General features: G+C 33.5%; 1 protein-coding gene across 7 annotated transcripts in view; it reads left to right on the top strand.

Moving 5' to 3' along the window:
• The window catches only part of ATP8A1 (ATPase phospholipid transporting 8A1), a 109,227-nt gene that overhangs the window by 17,507 nt on the left and 71,933 nt on the right, over positions 1 to 19,787 (top strand). For 2 of the 7 annotated variants that reach the window (XM_068680233.1, XM_068680235.1), the window contains exons 6-14: positions 954 to 994; positions 4,610 to 4,683; positions 6,469 to 6,538; positions 7,149 to 7,276; positions 11,255 to 11,366; positions 12,266 to 12,431; positions 14,046 to 14,173; positions 15,503 to 15,580; positions 18,911 to 18,999. In XM_068680233.1, the coding sequence (XP_068536334.1) occupies positions 954 to 994; positions 4,610 to 4,683; positions 6,469 to 6,538; positions 7,149 to 7,276; positions 11,255 to 11,366; positions 12,266 to 12,431; positions 14,046 to 14,173; positions 15,503 to 15,580; positions 18,911 to 18,999 (886 nt within the window). Of the gene's footprint in view, positions 1 to 953; positions 995 to 1,908; positions 1,983 to 4,609; positions 4,684 to 6,468; positions 6,539 to 7,148; positions 7,277 to 11,254; positions 11,367 to 12,265; positions 12,432 to 14,045; positions 14,174 to 15,502; positions 15,581 to 18,910; positions 19,000 to 19,787 lie in introns of those variants that run through there. The other 5 variants (XM_068680232.1, XM_068680234.1, XM_068680238.1 and 2 more) reach the window with 3 other exon arrangements.

Here is a 19,787-nt window from a genome sequence, read left to right as displayed (position 1 = left end):
TCAGTATAGTAATCCATAATTTTGCTTTCATCTATTCAGCAATTCTGTAACCCTGAAAAATAGAAATGTCAGTAGTGTGTTATATATTCAGTTCTACCTTCAGTTGTGTTTTAAACGCACAAAATTGTTAATGAAATGACACATGCCTGTATGGATTCTGTATATGGGTTTTCCTTCATATGTGTGTTCATAAAAGACTGTACCTCAGTTAACATTAGGTTATTAACTAATCCTAATTTCTTTATTAATTCTAAATTGTTGTTACTATTTGAAAAAAAGAAAAAAACTTAGAGGATTTTGATGTGCTAGGCTGCATTAGGGACAACTTTGCTTTCCCAAGCTGCACATATAGACACTACACACTGTCATGCACTCTGATGTGATGAAGCATACATTCTGCAATGTGGTGAAGTAATTTTGCATAGGGCAGATGGAACATGCTTTTGAAAGATATTTGTTAGAGACAAAAGAGAAAAATGGGAGACATGAATGTGAAAGCCAGGCTCAGAAGACTTTATGGGGCAAGTATTCTATAATATAAAAATCTCACAGCAACACCACTCTATTTTTTTTCCTCATAAGAAAACAGATTTAATTTAATGTCATGCATGTTAATTATGGTTAAGAGCTTTTTTACTTTGAAACTTTTTATTCCGATTACTAATTTCGTAACACCACATTATGGTACAATCGATACCAGATTTAACGGATAATTAAACGCTGTAAACTGTTCTGATTCACCTCGTAATAAGTTTCTGTGGTACAAAATCTATCATATAAAGAAAGTGTTATATAATTTGGATGCTTGACCTGAACTTACAGAAACAAAGCATGCTGTAAATTTTTCAGTAAATGTGGTATGTTTTCATCGCTTTCCGTAAGGAATCTGATGCATACTGCAATTAGATTTTACAACTGGAGAATTCTTTCTTTTATACTGTTTTTTGTTTCAGTACTACGAAATGGTGCATGGGAGATTGTCCACTGGGAAAAGGTGTGTATTTACATTTTCAAGGTGACTTTTGGAGCAGAATACAGATCTAATGTTTGCTTTATTTCTCCAAATGTGTATCATTGAGAAGAATTAACTGTTATGAAAGGAAATATATCATCTTTTGTACTTTATTTTTTTGTGTTTGTTAATATTTGTCTCTTAAAATGTACTTTTAAATTAAGTTAGTTTTGACGTCATGAGTCAGGCAGAACTACCATTTAAAGGCAGCCTTTAAATTCAGTGAAAAATCACCTGAGTAGTATGACTGGTGTAGGATTATTCATATATGGCAAAGCTGTACAGTTCCTTAGTATTACTTGGAGTTCCAAGGAATAAGCTTCTTTCTAGAAGCTAGTTACTTGGTGTATTTTCAGAATTACTTAATTACTTCAGCTTAAAGCATAAGAAAGGCTGTTAAGTAGTAATTAGAGGAGGGGACTGTTTAAGGTAACTTTCAGGGAGTAAATATTAAGCTTTCCATCTAGTCTCTTGGTTTTGTTGGTTTCCACACCTGAAAAATTGAACAAAAATTTGATCCACAATAATTTGGAGATAAGATTCAGGTGAAAATTCTGATGAAACCTTTTCAGAAACCAGGGTAAGGGCTATAGCATTAGCACTTTAGATTAATTTGATCTTTAACTCAACTTAAGTATTCTAAATATTAGATATATTTATTACAATAACTAACAAAATAAAAAAATGAATAGGCAACAGCAAGATAAGGCCTATTGAAGAGATTTCCAAGTAATTCAAAGGCTTTGAGTGCCTGATGCCTATAGGCTTCTCTGGAAGTGTTTTAAACTTCTAACAGTCTTTCTAGCAATTCAGCAAGGTAAATATTTGCTATGCTTAAAACAAAGGGATAACATATTTTGTTTGAGACCATTAACCAATTCCCAGTTTTCTTTCAGGTAGATGTTGGAGATATAGTTATAATAAAAGGCAAAGAGTATATACCTGCTGACACTGTACTGCTCTCATCAAGGTAGAGATGCCCACTGATGCTTATAGTGTAGAGGCTGGTTTCTCTACCCTGCATTTATTTATTTATTTATTTGTTTGTGATTGCTCCAAGGAAATAAGGAATAAACAAAAATCCTGCTTCTTTTGAGTATAATCTTTCATTTGGGAATTTATCATTTCAGGCAGTATTTCATTAAGTTGTGTCAATTGCAATTCTAAAACTACACTGCCATTCTGTTTACCATTCATTTTTTTCTACAAAAAAAAAAAAAAGTATGTTATTTTGTTACTGAGTGTAGTGCAAAAAAGGTTGATTTGTCTAAAACTTGGACATCAACTGCTGTATTTTACCGGGCTGGGTTTTTGATATGTACATAACAAATTGTATCTTATATTTAAATTGAAATGAATATATTGCAGACAACAGAAATTTGTTTAATAGATACAGTCACCCGTTTGGTAGTTGAATCAGAGGGGAAAAAAACAAAACATGAACATAAAAAATGAATCATCAAACTGGCTTTGTCTTTGAGCTGAACAATCACTTTATTCATTAAGATATTTTTTGAATAATTTCAGCACTGAAAGCAAGACTTAATGTATAGTGTGTAATATAACTGTTTTTACATGGATAATCAGAGGTTGTTTATCATCATTTCCTTGGACAGTTTTATTTAAGAAATCCACATCTTACTATGTGGAAGATGAACATTTTTCAACATCTATTTGATCAGGTCAATTAATATATTCTAAGAATTTATTTATTTATTTATTTTATTTGCTTTAAGATTATCTAAATAGAATCAATTGTATTTTGATTTAGTACTCAATGTTTACTATGCAATGACAGCTATCTTTTTCTGGTATGAGTGGAAGCATTATTGTAATATGTATAATTATGACTTAGTTGTAAACCGTCTACCACAGAAGTTAATGAATCTACTCATACATACAATTAATGAAGTTAGAATCCTACACATTTCTGTGAAAAATTGTGGTGTATACTACATTATTTATGCCATGTTCCATAATATCTCAAAATTAAGTGTAGTAGTTTTGAAACATTTCTATTATTATCATGTTAAACAATTGCCAGATAATTCTGTAAATTCTCCCCCAGTCTGTCTTTGTTCAGTATTAATGTTTACCATAACTTCAGATGTTTTTCTATTCAATAGCCTCTATGAAGCTTTGACTTCTGCATTTTAAGAAGCATTTATAAGTTTTGGTGATGCTACTCCACCAAGATCTTCACAGACCATATACCATGCAGCAAGAACATTTTGGCCTAATAACAGCTTCTTTCATCCTAACTCTAGTGTCTTGCATGCAAAACAGATTACATCCTCTCAGAGCACATTCTTTATAATCCTTCTGAGTAAACTCCTACATTTGTGTCTTTGCCTAGATTTCTTCAAAGTTTTGCCCTTTCTAATTTGTAGGGTATTTGCATTACAATGTTCTCCAGCTGTAGTTGTAGACATAGAAAAATCCACCTATCTGCAAAGCTGCCTTTCCAAGCCTTATCCCTCGATGGGAATGCTGTATCTTGCGTTGATAAGTTGAAATAATACTTAGCTACTACTGGGCTGACTGGGAATGTTACCTCTTCGCTTCACCTCGCTTTGCCCCACTGCTGTCAGAACAAACAATCCCAACCATGTCTTGTTCACCTTGAATTTTCCGGTCAGCTTTTCTTCTAGGATCCAGTTTGCAAAGGTGATTTCTTGAATACTGATTGCTTTTGTGGGTCCAGTTCTGGCATTTTGTTCCAGCTGAAACATCTTCCTTAGTTATGTAACTGGGGGTCTGTGGAAGCTCTCCTGCCAAGAGACGACCTTGTGCTACTATTACCTGCAATTCTGTGTGTGTACCAACACATGCTGTTCTTTTCCAGCTCTCATCTCCCCACGGCCCTGCATTCTGCAAGCAGACAGTCTCATCAGTTTTGCTTTGCAGGTGGTTATTGATAGTCATTTGCATTTTAGGCTTCAGCAGCAATGCAAGTCTGTGGGCCTGGTTTTATATCAAACTAATATTATTTGGTTCTTTTTACCAATAATAGCAGTTTCTGGAGAATTACAGTTGCCGAAGATAATTAAGATCCTGCTATTTTTTACAGTGGAAAGGCACAAACCTCTGAGACTTAATTCTGTTTTGTTCTTGCAAGTTCACTGAAGATCGAAAATAACAAAACTGAAACCAAATACAAAATCATTTTCTGCAAGCTGACTAGAAGGGTTCTTGTCACCTGACTCTTCGGAAATGTTGGTGTAAACTGTAATGGTTTTTATGTACTTATTTTTGATAGCATATGGTGTGGCTAGAAACTCTGTCAGTTCAGAAATAAGTATAACAGCTTTTTGTTTGTACTGTTAAATGTCAGTGTTTTCTGCAGCTTAAAGTTAGTACCTTAAAGTAAAACAATCCACTAGAATAGAAATGGAAATATTTTAGTTGTTTTGCTTTTTTGACCTGATTAAAATAGATTTTGAAAAAATTGTCATCAGATGTTTTAATTAACATGTATTGTTTGTATAATAATTTCAAACTCTGTCTTTTTGTCTTTGTCCATTTGTTTTTGTTTTGTTTTGTTTTCCCCTATCACTTATTTTTCTGTTCTAATCATTTTCAAACTGGGATGTGTAGGTGGCAGTAGGGGAAGTAGTGAAAGTGACCAATGGGGAACATCTCCCAGCTGATCTCATCAGCCTGTCATCAAGGTTAGAATAAACTAGTTGCACAGGATACGTGTATGTGGGTCCTCGTATACCAAATATGAAGAACACTAATATGTTGATAATCTTTGCTTTACTGTCCATCTTTCTTGGACAAAACCCACACATTTATAAAATGAGAAAAGGTTCAGTTGATAAAAGTGCAGATCCTTTAAAGTGTAAATACATGGTAAGATTCCAAGAAATGAGAACTTGTTTCAGACCTTATTTTTAAGCTTTTACACTATCCCCATGAAATTTTATCAGACAAGCTGTCATTAAGTAAATACACAGTAAAACACTGGGATAAGTATGTCTAATTCATTAAAGCAAATTAAAAACAGTCACATTCATACCAACTTATTTTCAGAAAAGAATATAGTTCATTATTGATAGGACTGGTAGAGGACCCTCTGCACAAACATGAATGTTGCACAATCTCTGCCGCATGCAATGGCAAAAGCAGCATTGTTCTTGTGTACTGTGTCAAAATGCATGTTTCTTAGACATGTCAGCTTTATGCTATCATCTACGCTGTTGCTGGACTTTGTTTTTTTCCTAACAAATCAATGGGCCTGCCTTGATCTAACTGCAATTTGTTTACTTTGGAGGTCACCGCTATCTGCTAAAGTAATTATAATTAAGCATGTGTATCACTTGAGACGTTTTTGCTGCTTTAGTCTTTCTTAAGTGCTCCACAAAAATATCGTGTTTACTACCAATTAAAATGTTAGAATTGTAGTAGTGTTTTACACAGGTGATGCCAGCCAAACAATCTAGACAGAAGCTATTTACATTTTTAGAAAAGTTTGCCAAGAAGAAAATACTTTCTAAGAGGAATTTATGATAATGATTTTGCACATTTTAGTGGTTTCGTTTTGCAAAAATACTATGTTTGAATAACCGACACCATTTTAGAATGATTCGAGGATAAAGTTAAGTCACTTACCAGTAGCCACTGTTGCATTAACAAACTCAAAAAAACTCTTGATTCTTGAATTCCTTGCTAGAAAGAAGGAAAAAAAAATATTATCTTTAAAGTGGTATAGAGAGTAAATATTAATTCTTCTAAGTTGTAAAGGTTTTTCATGATAACTGGTCCTTTGCAGGATCTTAATTTATATCACAAATATAAATATTAAGTGCTCTGTTCTTATGCCCAGAAGATGGAAGCTGAGTGGAGTAATTAATGGATCTGATCTTGTTTACCATCTACTTGCAGAAAAGTCATTTTGTCCTTCTTTTTCTTTTCCTAGTTATCACCTCTATAATGGTTACATGTTTTCAAATCTGTTAGTGTCATGCAACACATGAGATCACTTCTGTGTGTTACACACCAAAAAAAAAGTTTTCAAATTGCATGGAAATAATGGATATATTTCAAAACTGGACCAAAAAAAAAAAAAAAAAGCCCATAATATGAACTTTTATTTAAGAAAACCCTTTACAAGAAAATGTTCATATCTATCCTACTGCTGCATGCAGTAGTAGGCACTGTGATTGCACTTCATTTGTACCTTTGTATAATCTCATGTAAAAACTTAAAAGTGAACAAATAAATACAATTTATACAGCATTTTTATGATATAAGATGATAACTTTTGGCAAACTTTTCTGACAATGTGAAGTATTAGTAGTAGTTTTACAGATTTGACTATACATTATTCTAGTTCTGAAGATTTGATAAGGGGAAAAAAAATGCTCATTGCCTAAATAGATATTAAAAGATTAAAGAAAGTTCATGGATTTTGGCATTATAATATAAATTTAAGGATTTTTTTCTCTTAATAGCGAACCACAAGCTATGTGCTACATCGAAACATCTAATTTAGATGGTGAGACAAACTTAAAAATTCGACAGGTAGGAATTTCATTTTTGAGAATATTACCAATATTTTAAGTTATTATTGCTTATAAAACACTTTAAGACATTGATGTTCATTTTAGAAGGCTTTGAGATTTTAATAGATGAAGTTAAAAAAGTTATTGGTTATTGCTATCTCATAAATGTTTTCGTTCAATGCATTAAATAGAAGGAATGAATACTTATTTCTAAGTAATTTCTTGGACTTCAGGGGATTTCCTTTGGGAGAAGAGGTGGGTTTGTAGTCTGAGTTGTTGCTTTGTTTTTAGAGGATAAAAAAGTGAAAAGCACTGCAGAAAGAAGCTGCTAGTGCCAGTATTGCATTTGAGGAGCAGGTAGAGGATGGTAGTTTTTGGCTGAGTGTGCAGTGACTGTGCAGGGACATTCTTGCTGCGTTATATGATTGGTTGTGATCCTGTCATCTTCATGATATTTTAAGATACCAAGGTGACTTCTTTTACTCTCTCTAGCATCCAGCAATATGACAGCAAAATGTAGTGGTCCTATTCTATTCATGTAGGAATGCTGCCATATCAGATTTATAATACATAGAATTTTATATTGGAAAGTGATTTTTAATGTTATGACAAACAAATTTTGTTTACAGGGTTTGCCTCTAACATCAGATATAAAGGATATAGAAAGCTTGATGAGACTTTCAGGCAGAATTGAATGTGAAAGCCCAAACCGACATCTCTATGACTTTGTTGGAAACATCAGACTGGATGGGCATGGGTATGTAAATGCAAGGGAAAAGATCTTAATAGATTCAATCTATCACTAGATACGTAAATGTTGTTAAACTACTAAAGTTAAAAAATAAATTATGAAGTCTTTATTCTGTTAAGACTAGAGAGGTTAAAAAAAATATTTCTGATGTATTCTGTGCTAGTCTTCATTCTTCACAAGATTACAGGGGTAAAATCAGATGTCTGCAATTTGACTTTTTATACTAGGTGACCTTCAGAAACCAATAGATATTAATAATAGAGGAGTATGAATCAAATTCTAATAGTTTGGGGATTTATAGGTAGTAACTCACTTTGTAAGGATCTCATTTCTTGACTGTCTCTATTATTGAAGCTGAATATAGGTAGTTTCTTACCTATTTTTTGTTGTTGCTGTAGGGTTTTTGTTGTTCTTTTATTTGCGTGTGTATATAAAATACGTTTTTGGAGGGGAACTGAAGTAGTATGTGCTTCAGACTTTTCTAGTTTAATAGGTTTTCCTATTTCTCCATATGTAATATTATCCATGTTTCTGTTTCTAGACTGATATATATACTACTAACTATTTGTTAAATACCTTTTTTTTTTATATTCCATTTTTTATTTACTGATTTCTTACAGATGCATTCCGGGAGTTGTCAGTCGCAAGAGTGTGGATCTATTATAATTCCACTGTACTTGTCGTTAAGAAGAGAAAAACATTTACCTGTAATTCTTCTCTGAAGGTAATAGTTATAATAGATCCACACATCTGTCCTTCCTCCCTGGCAAGGGAGAAAACATGCTTTTATTTTTAATTGAATTATTTAATTTTAAATTTGAGTAAAAAGAAACATTAAATGTGCTCATGGCTATTATGCCTCAAGAATGTGTAGGAGCATGCCATCTGCTGGTCAAGCAATTTGTCATTTGAGAAATTCAGTTTAGAATATAGTTCCTGTGCAGTAGAATAGTTCCAGAAGTGTGGTTCTAATATAATACTTACCTTCAGTGAAAAAGAATTGCAGGTAAGTAACTCTTTTTGGACACTGACTTTATTTCCAAACTGACAAGTCAGGGATGAGTTCTCTTTCTCCCTATATTGACTGAGTCACTGTCCCTGGAGGTGTTCAGAAGACATGTAGATGTCTTAGAGGCGTAATTTAGTAATAGACTTGGCAGTGCTAAGTTCACAGTTGGATTTGATGGTCTTGGATTTCTTTTTCAACCTAAGTGATTCTCTGATTCTATAACTCTTACTACAATTTTTGGCTTCTTGGCTTGATCTGTAGACTAAAAGAGGCCAAAATAGTTTTCCTGGTATCTTTTTTTTTTTTTTTAGTGTGTTAACTTTCTGCAAAGGGTGCAGCTCTTTGTTATGCTCATAAACATATAGAATCATGTCAGCTGGTTTTAGGAGATGAAGACTGTTATTGGGAGAACGGAGAAAAGTTCTTTAGTCTGGATGAATTTGAAATTATGATTAAACAAATGACCCAGAGCAGGAGGAGTGAACAAGTTAAAAATGTGGACTGATCTAAAATAAACATTTTCTTGAAAGCTATTTTAAGGAAATTGTATGCATGTATAACAAAACACAGTATGCATAACAAAATCACTTTGGTATATAGGCTTTCAAACTGTCTTAGTAGCTCTTGATATGGCTGGATAGTGTGCTGAAGAGACTGAGAACATCCCTTACTAAATATAAGCAAAGTGTGTTGCAGAGGGACCATTAGTTACAGAGTATAATAGAAGAATCAGATAAATTGGAGCAGCTTTGAGAAGGCTGAAGCCATGAAATACAGATCTGAGAGCTCTGTCAAGTTGTAGCAACATAAATAGCACAGCTCTGACAAGTCATAGCAGCAAGCCATAGCAGAGTAAAGTCACAATGATGGTCAGTAGCATGACACCTGGCAGATCAGGGCTTTCTATGTTCCTGGTTGTCGTGCTGTCAATCTTCATCATCTTGGTCTGTACACCAGTTCTACTGGAAACAACTGGCTGCAGTTATCATTCTGTTTTGATTGTATTCCTAATAACAGATCCTTGAGAATAAATTCCTGTCACAAGAGGTACCCATTTGAAGGCAGTCTTAGAACTCACATGAGTCTTACTTAGAGCAATCTTAGAACTCAGGAGGAATCTTAGAACTCATCAAACTCTTTAAGGAAAGACAGTCTTTTGGCATTTCAGAGAAGGTCCATATTTGAAAAGGTTTCCAATTTATCAGTAGTTAACTTAGTAATAACTTTTTTGGTTATATGCCTTTCATCTTTTATCTGTTCAATTCTTGTTAGTCTTAATAGACTGAAAAATCTGGTTATTTTTGGAATGACATGTAATCCATTATTTAAATGTCTAGATTTTGTGCTGATGGGTGATCTAAAAGACTCTGAATCAGACCAAGGGATGAACAAAAACAAGAGCAGAGCAATTTTTGATGAGAACAGGAGTCTCTCTTCATGATTATTGGTTAATTCAGACCCCAGCAGTTCCTTTCATACCTGAAAGGAAATTTATTTTCTTTTAATTTTACCATGATACGAATACACCACAAATACAAAAAGAACACAGTTCAAATTTAGATAGCAAGTCAATTTCAGTATGTTGTATATTTTGTATTTTTTCCCTGATTCTTTTTATGATGGCGTACATGCACCTTGAAGTATCCCCTGTTTTTGGTGGTTATGTCATTCAACACTTCAGTGGGAGGGGCAAATGATTCCTTAAACATTCAGTATGTTCCACAGTAATGTCCTAGACAGTAAGTTGTGGTGGGGTAGAATTTGTTCTTTGTTTGCTTTATACGGGAAAGCATTCAAATGTGTTTGTTTTTTGTGTTTTTTGTTTTTTTTTTCTGGAACAAGTTCTTTCCTAATTTCTGCAAGAACTTATTACAAAAAAAAACTTTACACTGTTAATCATTGACACTGTTAATTTTAGCAGAGGAAGAATGTGTTGTTTTTTCTTTACTTGCAGTCTTTGCATTTTTAAAGCTTGTGTATGAAAAGAGAGAAGGGACATTAGGGTCCAGAAGAAATTACTATCTGAAACTTGCTGAGACTGACCTTATGCTCTCTGTGCTACCAGAAGTGTTACCAAATCTCATGGCTTCTCCAATTTATATCTTATATATCAGAGGTATAGCTGCTGTCTCTAAGCAGCTTATATGCTCTCCTAATAACATGTTGGTTTCAAACAACTCTAAAGATGGTGGATCTAAGTGAGAATGGCAAACACTAAAGCACTATTGACAGGTCTGAACTGCTAGCTAGTTTTTACAGAAAGAAAAGTGCAAAAACAGGAAATGTATTATCCCAGGAAAAGACTGATAATTATCTAAAACTTCTTTATTTTAAGAAAACCTGACCTACAGTATATGAATAAAGTCAGTTGTCTACATTTAAGACCGTGGGACATTTCCAACATCTTATGATTTTTTTTTATTCCTCATTTAGTTAGTGCAGTTCTAAAAGAAGAGCACAGGAAAATTGCAGTTTAAAGAATATGCAGAAAATGTTGCTGGAAATTTTACATAGTTAATCATGTTGACAAAGAGAATGTGTTTGACTAGAAGAATGGATTAAGATGAGAATTCAGAGAAAACTAATTTGAGAACTACTTTGGAAAAAACAATTTTATAAGAGTAGTTTTGTTTTGGCATACAGTTAGAAAAGACTTTGTAATCTTAAATCCGAGGGAAAATAACCTTTGTAGTTTCAGTGTGCTTTCTAAGTGGTACCATATCTTTATCATCCATAGTCAAAATTAAATGGTAAGTAATATTACTACAACTTGCCCTAAAGTCTCAGATTTTCTCTAAGTCAGCATACCAAAAAAGTTAACTCTGAAAATGATGTTCTATTTACAAATGATGTTGTATTTACAACAATCATTGAAATTTTGAGAAATGAGCTATCAATTTTTAACAACTGTTCTTTGTATTTGTTAATTGACATTGATAGCTTTGATGCTAAAATACAAAACTGCTTCTTTCTAGTACTGTTCCATTGGGATCTGATCAGATTCTTCTACGAGGAGCTCAGTTGAGAAATACTCAGTGGGTTCATGGGATCGTTGTCTATACAGGACATGACACAAAACTCATGCAGGTTTGTCACTTGGTCCTATTTTGATTACCTGTTTTGTTACCTTTTTAGACTGCTGTTTCATAGAACAAAAAATTCTTTAAGAAAACATAGCTAGAATTAATATATTAGATGTCGGTAACAGTGCATCTTTCTTATGAAGTAGAACCAATAAAAACAAAGCAGTTACTTGTTAGAGCTGTTACAGTTACCAGTTGCTTAGTCACAGAGTAGTTTTTCCACCAGTAAGCATATTTGTTGATTTTCTTTTGTTACTTATGTTTTTGAAAACTATTCTATTAGCAAATTGGATCATTATAGTTTGCCTGTTCATCTTTTTTTATTTTTGACTGCTCCTAAACTGTCCCCTTGTGGAGCTTTCTTTCAAGTACAAAGGTAAGCATTCTTGTTAGAAAATAAAGTGAAGCTGTATTTGCAAAATAAGAAGGGAAGAGAAACATTTTTGAATTATGAAGTTACTTTTCCTAGTGATGTTTGAAATATCAAAATTGGTTGAGCAAAAAGAATGCTTTCAGTTTGGTCACGCATGTTTCATTGCTTTTCTGATTTGTAAAGCAGTAATTTGAAAGTTTGATTGTATTAATTAACAATGGTTTTCTATAGCTCTGATAGGATGTACGTATGCACATATATTTTAAATGTTTACTGTTAGCTGTTGGTGTTATGAGTGTTCTGTGTGATTGTTTAAAGTGCTTGTGACACAAATCTAAACCTCAAATTCCTGGGTTTATAAGCTTTCTTTCTTTCTTTCTTTGAGTGAAACAGTTATGCCATTTATGATGATAATATATTTGGGAGAATGCTTAGAAATAAGTGCAATAACACTAAATTTGGAGAATGAGAACTGTGTGTATGTACATCTTTTAATTTCAATAGCCACTGTTGTTTTTTGTCTCTTGCAGAATTCAACAAGTCCACCTCTTAAAATGTCTAATGTGGAACGAATTACAAATATTCAGATTTTGATTCTGTTCTGCATCCTCATCGCTATGTCTTTGGTCTGCTCTATTGGTTCAGCTATATGGAATCGAAGGCATACTGAAAGAGACTGGTATCTTGATCTAAATTGTAAGCTGTAAAATAATGTATTAATGTTTTACTGTTTAGTTTTCCTGAAATCTTTCATATTTGGAAAGGTGGATGATTACCATCCTTTATGTAGTGTTGTTCTTTTTAATCAGTTTTTCTTTTTTGATTGTTTACTAAAGTCATTAGTAGTCATATCACAGCACATATTAAATTTACCTGATTGTGCAATGTAAGTTGCTGCTAAACTCAGGAAGGAAAGCTTCGTTGTTCAAGCCTCTACATCTCTGCAGCTCAGCAAGTTCTGTATCAGCATTCCACTAACACAGTCAACTTCCTAGACTGAAGCAGTTTTCAACTATTACTGATGTCTGTATTAAAGCTGCAGTGACTTTTAAATTCCTTTATCCTGGGAAATGATGTTGTGACTTTATAACGTTTTACTATATGAGAATCTAACTAAGTATTGGCTGCCAAAGTCAGATCCTAGCAGGCTGCTCCTAAAAAAAAGAGAAAACAGGCACATCTAACTTAAAAGAGAAAACAGTCTCATCTAACATAATATACGGACAGCACTACTCACAGTGGATGCATAGAATCACAGAATGGCCTGGATTGGAATGGACCTCATCAACCATCCAGTTCCAATCCCCCTGCCCTAGGCAGGAAGGCCACTCACTAGATCAGGTTGCTCAGGGCCTCATCTAACTTGGTCAGAAACAGATGTCATTTAAGCTGTTAAAATTCTTACACAGAAAATTGCTATTTTCCTCTACTGCTTTTTTATAATTGTCATTTCATGTCAAGACATCTGAATTCTGCTGGACTTACTTTTAAAGGAATCAAAGCAGGTTGCTTTTTATTAGTTATAAATACAATTTATTTTTTTGTCTTGTTTTGCATCATCAGTTTAGTGTTGTTGGCATTGTTATAAACTTAAGTATTTTAAGTACACTGCTGATTATTGTAGTATTCTTAACAGTGTCTGGTATTCTGGACACTGTTAGAGCACCAGAATAGCTAGAAAGAATATTGTGTATTCCAATAAGTTTTAGGAAATAAATTTTAAATTCCAAGCTACTAGTGTTACTTAAAACTTTAAAAGGGAGAAGGAGCATAAAACTGCTTTTTTATTTCTGATTCTTCAAAATGTTTCATTAATCTCTAATCTCATCTCTCCTTTTCCTGTGGTTTGGATTTACCTTTTTCATAAAGCTTTGTTGTTTTTATTGGGGGAGGAAGTAGGAAGGTGTGAGGATAGATGGAGAATAATTTCATTCTGTTTGTTTCCCACTTAAAAAAAAAAAAAAAAAAAAAAAGAGTTTAAAAAATTTGGTTCCTTTCTATAGATATTCCTCGATTATTATCTAAAAATTTAGGAAAGGCTGGAAAGTCTGCTTTTCAAAAAGTGGGGAAGATAGCAAAAATCTCCAAATTAGAACTCCACTTTATCTTAATAGAAACCCTTAACTGTTATCAAGGTTGTATTTATAAGCAAGTGATATTATAATTCATTCTCAAGTGTCTTTTTAGACATAAAACATTATAAAAATTAGCAGTTAAGACAGTACACTGAATGTACTATATACGCATGCTTTTAAGGATGGTCTGAAATGTTGTGTTTTGTTTTTTTTTATTTGCTTTGTCTTTTGACAGATGGTGGTGCGAGCAACTTTGGATTGAATTTCTTGACTTTTATCATTCTCTTCAATAATCTTATTCCAATCAGTTTGTTGGTTACACTTGAAGTTGTTAAATTTATCCAAGCATATTTCATAAATTGGGTAAATATTTTTTAAATATACATTGATTTCTAGAACCAAATGATTTACAAGTAAGTTAAATGATGTTGTTTATGTATACATTTCTTAATGTAAATACTTAAGTGTGCAGTTTATTATAACTAGGATCACAGAAGGTCATGGTATATAGCTTTATTTAGTGTTTTTATATAAATACGGTATAGATTTTTGGAGAACTTTTTCCAGTGCTTTGTACTTTCTCATTAATACTGAGGTTCTCAGACCTTCAATCAGAATGACCAGAAGAAAGTACAGTCCAGTGGAAGTGGAATTTTTGTCCAGTTTCATTTCTTTCTTCTGAGTTAGCTCGTGTTTTTCCCTCTTTTTTTTTTTTTTTTTGTACCACTGTAATTTGTTGGTTTTTGTACAAAACCAATGACTATTAGTATTATCTATTATCTTTTAAAAAATAGATACAAATCATTTTGGTGTCATCTTTTCCCCCACTAAAAAAAAGGGATCAGTTGTCTTTAAACCAATTTAATCTTAATCCAGGACTATAGACTTCTACTATTTTAGACATCATCTTTATGTGTGCGTGCATATGGTGTTGGTATAGGGAATTTGGTCTGCCACAATTTGTAGCACTACGCTGCCATACTCTTGCAATGTTTTAATATTTTTTATTTTATTTAAAAATAAACTCTGGTGTTTTTTGTGTTTTTTGTTGTTGTTGTTGTTTTGTTTTTGAAAACGGGGAATAAAAGAAAGAAAACTTACAGTGTACCGTAAATAGTACCATTGTGTACTATTAAATTTATCTCAAGGAATATTTATCATATTATTTAGAAAGGATTGGTTGCAAATACATTAAAAATTATTTAAGACTGACTTCCCACTAAGTATTACAATGAAGTATTTCTGCTTATTGCCAAATCTATTTTAGATACATGGGTTTAACAGTTTTTTGTTAATACTCAGATTACTTCTTTATTACCTGTAAATCTTAGTCATATAGATTCTTGTTTTAAAGAGGAAATCTGATTTCTTTGAGGCATTCTTAGAAGTGATCTTCTTGTGTCTCTGTTTATTTCAACATGGCAGTCACAAAGTAGATACCTTATTTTTATGTTCAGTCTGCTGTTGTATATCTTTCTATTTACATACTAGATTTATTTTTTTTTGTAACAAGTTATGGAAGACTAATTTTAAAATATATATATATATACACTATATATTCTATATAATAGAATTATATTTATATTTTATTTATATTATATAGAATTATATTCTATATAATATATAGAATATATACTATATACATGTATATACACTATATAATATATATATATACTTTTTTTTTTTCTTTAGGACATAGACATGCACTATGAACCTACAGACACTGCTGCAATGGCTCGCACTTCCAATCTCAATGAAGAACTTGGACAGGTAGAAAAAGTTACTGGTTCTAACTCAGTGGGTTTAACAATCCAAATTATTAAGATAATGTGAGGACTTATTTCAACAAACAAACAAGAATTATATTCTTCCATTTTTACATGTTTACTTATTTCTTTTCTACTAATTTTGTCAGATTAATTCTTTATTTTGCATTAGAGTTCCCTTTAAATACTGTAAAATCAATTTTGCAAGAGTTCACTCATGTGGTCTACACTTTATGAAAGTTTGACTTCTGTAGAACTGTCTAGGGTCCACGGCACATTTCTAAAAGAACTGCATGTTACATTTGCTTTTTCAGCCAATTGTATTTTCAGTCTTGCTTCAAAAGCATGCTAAACGTTTTGTTTTCTGCTACACTCAGTGGTGCTGGTATACAGATTGTGTGGAAAAAATATTATGTGCTCATATAACTGAGCTTTATTATAAAGCATATATAAGCATAGGTATACACGTTCTTGCATTTCATATCCTACATGTGTTTGTAACTAATTAAGTCTTTAATTTATTGTTTCGGGATTTAGAAGTTATTTATTGTTCTAGTAAAGCTACAAACAGAATTATAACTGTTTAGTGAACAAGTCTCAGGGACTAAAGGTTAAGAGATCTGCCTCTTTTGGAAAACAACAGTTGTAGGTTAACATGTTCTGACATTAGACTACAAAGAGTGGAGGACAAGACCTTTGCTTACTGGATTTATGAAATGTGTACAGATAGCAAAAAACTTGGTTCTGTTCCTGACCTTAAAGGAGAGTACAGTCTCCTTTAGTGGTGAAGAGACTTCAAATCTTAGCTTTTTTTTTTTTTTCTCATATTCATTTTAAAGTGTTTTTTTTTTTTTTTTTTCTCTTTGTGGTTTGGTTGTCATTCATATCCCCACTTTTCCACCTCAGCAGTTCTTGTCTTCTTTTTTTAAGTTTCTCATCAGAATTTCCTTCTTTATCAAGGTCTAGTCAGATTTCTTTGGATCTCTGTTTTCACTTTTTCGACAGATTCTTTTTTCATCAAACTTCATAAATTTCTGTAGGGAAATCTACCAAAGGACAATTTTTTCTCTAAGTACATGTCAGCTTCTCTGAAGTACATGTCAGCTTCACATAATGAAGAGAAGATTCTCCACAAGAGATCTCAAGGTTTTAAGAAAGGCAAAAGTTTAGTTTTGAAAAAAAGTTGAGAGTTTTTAGCTGCCGTTCCTGCCTTTTTTCCCCCATTGTGCCCACAAAGAGAAGGTGCATTTTGAGGTGTAAACTTGGCATGGAAGATTTCTCTCAACTGCTGATTTGGCTAAATCATAATCCCTCAGAAATAGAATCTTTAAATTGGAGACGCTGAGCATATTTTAGTAATTTTTAATTTACCAGTAATCTAGTACTAGATCTAGTTTTTAATCTAGTAATACATACCATTACTAGTTCCATCTATATATTGTATATTGCAGTTAATTCTTAATCAAAAATACAGAGATTTTTCATGAAAATAACTTTTAATGAATTAAAACTGAAGTTTGTCTTTGATTTTAATAGCCTTCACTGAGCCTCCATTGAGAATTTATGAGCCTTTTGTTTCATCATAGACCATTTTGTTTCTTCATATATAAACTTTTTTCTTTCTATTGCATTTGAATTACATTTTAAAATACACAGATCCAGTGCTTTTAGCTTCAAGTATTCAAATACTTCACCTAATATTTATGGAGTACTAATACTTCAAGAGAGGAAAGCTTTATGATGTTAGGGAAATAGGAGACCTAGAGCAAGTAGAAAGGTTGTTGGTCTTTGCTAGTTTCTTGTATTTCAAAAGTATGTAGAATGGGAAATAGTTAAGCCTACCACCATGTATTGAAGTTAGCATAAGTTTCAAGTCATGTCAACTGATTGCCATTTTTGGAAATTAGTATCAAGACCGTGCATCTACCACATTTACATACTGTATATTTTCATTTCCTATAAATTCAACAAAGACACAAAGGGCAGAAGCAAGGGATGAATGCAGAGAAACTGTCCAAGCAGTCAGGGGTCAGGTTAGGAAAGCCAAAGCCCTGTTAGAATTAAATCTAGCCAGGAATGTCAAGGACAGAAAGAAAAACTTCTGTAAATATTAATTTATTTGACCAGTGGACCACTCAGTGTATAAGGAATTAGCTGGGTGGTCACACTCAAAGTGTTTCGGTCAATGGCTCAATGTCCAAGTGGAGACCAGTGACCAGTGGTATTCCTCAGAGGTCAGTACTCTGGGACCAGCACTATTTAAGGTCTTTGTCAGTGACAGTGACAGTGAGGTTGAGAGCACCCTAAGTAAGTTTAACGACAACACTAAGCTGTGTGGTTGGCATGCTGGAGGGAAGGGATGCCATCCAGAGTAACCTAGAAAGGCTTGAGAGGTGGGCCTGTGCAAACCTCATGCAGTTCAACAAGGCCAGGCAGAAGGTCCTGCATCTGGCTCAGTGCAATCCCAAGCACAAATACAGGCTGGGCAGAGAATGGTTTGAGAGCAGCTCTGATGAGAAAGATCTGAGGGTGTTGGCTGATGAAAAGTTCTACATGAACTGGTAATGTGCACTTGCAGTCCAGAAAGCCAACTTTAGTGGCAAAGTATATGGGACTGCATCAAAAGTTACATAACCAGAAATGTGAACCACCAAAGGTGATGGTTCTTTCCCTCTGCTCTGCTCTCATGAGAACCCCAACCTGGAGTACTGCATTCAGACCTGGTGCGCCCAGCACAAGAAAGATTTGGACCTGTTAAAGCAGGTCCAGAGGAGGGTCACCATCTGAAGATGATCAGAGGACTGGAATACCACTCCTATGAAGACAGGCTGAAAGAGGTGGGGTTGTTCAGCCTGGAGAAAAGAAGGCTTCAGGGATACCTTATTGCAGCCTTCCAGTACCTAAAGAAGGCCTACAAAAAAGCTGGAGAGGGACTTTTACAAGGGCCTATAATGATAGGACAAGGCATAGTGTCTTTAAACTAAAAGGTAGATTTAGATTAGATATTTGGAATAAATTCTTTACTATGAGGGTGGTAAGGCACTGGAACAGGTTGCCCAGAGAAGCTGTGGATGCCCCATTCCTTGGAAGGGCTGAAGGCCAGGTTGGATGTGACTTTGGGCAACCTGATCTAGTGGAAGGTGTTCTTGCCCATGGCAGGTGGGTTGGAAATAGATGATCTTTCAGTCTCTTTCAACCCAAACCATTCTGTGAAGATTGTGGTACTGTTTTAAAATATATATATATATATATAGTATGTTAATAGCCTTGAATTATACTAGATATGTAAATAACTGTTGAATATTAACATATAATGAATTTATCATTCATTTAGGTCAAATACATATTTTCTGACAAAACGGGTACCCTGACATGCAATGTCATGCAGTTTAAAAAATGTACTGTGGCAGGAGTTGCTTATGGGTAGGTATTTTAATATATACTTATTGCTTTATCTGTATTCCTTTTTTTGCCTACGCATATGTGTATACACTAAATTAACACCACAGTTAAAATAAACTTATGCCTGGCAGTAGATACAAATAGGAGTCAATTTGTGACTATCAGATGGTACTTAGAGGAAGTATGAACATTTCAGTCATGGCACATCTTTTTGTAAACAGGAGCAAAAATGAAGTTTAGATAGGCTTACTGCTGTAACACAACTTCAGTATGCCTATTTTTTTTTTTCTGTTGCTGTGTCTGGTAACTGTTGATGTTTTTTTCTTTAAAAAAGGTTTTTCCTCATATTTGAAAAAAAGCTACTTTAGTAGTCCATGCTTCGTGTTTTATGTAGGCACATGCTTTTGCACTAGACAAAACACAGGATGAACAAGAACTTGAATTACAATGCTCTAGCATGTAATCCAGATGGCTTTTATGAATAGTGTTTGTGTTATAATTCCTAGTATCAATGCTGCTATTAAGAAACCTCTTGAACTAAATGCAAACAAAGTGTTTTATTACTTACTTGTCAACAGTTGCAGCCAACTTCTTCAACTGAGTTTGTAAAGGCCTCAAACTTCTAAGGCTTTTTACTTCAAAGAAATTCATTAGAGCAATGAATAGAGCTCTAGCACCTACATTGTAAATGTCAACATGCCTTACTAGTACATGAGATGCTGGACCTAGGCTGATCAGTAAGCAGATAATTAGACACCTGTAGAGCTGGGCAGAAACCAGGCAGAGGTTGTGAAATTAAGTTTTGGACT

The sequence above is a fragment of the Anas acuta genome, chromosome 4, assembly GCF_963932015.1.
Source record: "Anas acuta chromosome 4, bAnaAcu1.1, whole genome shotgun sequence".
NCBI classification, from domain to species: Eukaryota; Metazoa; Chordata; class Aves; order Anseriformes; family Anatidae; genus Anas; species Anas acuta.
The sequence above is the reverse complement of the archived record's forward strand: the minus strand, read 5'-3'. Positions and strand labels throughout refer to the sequence as shown.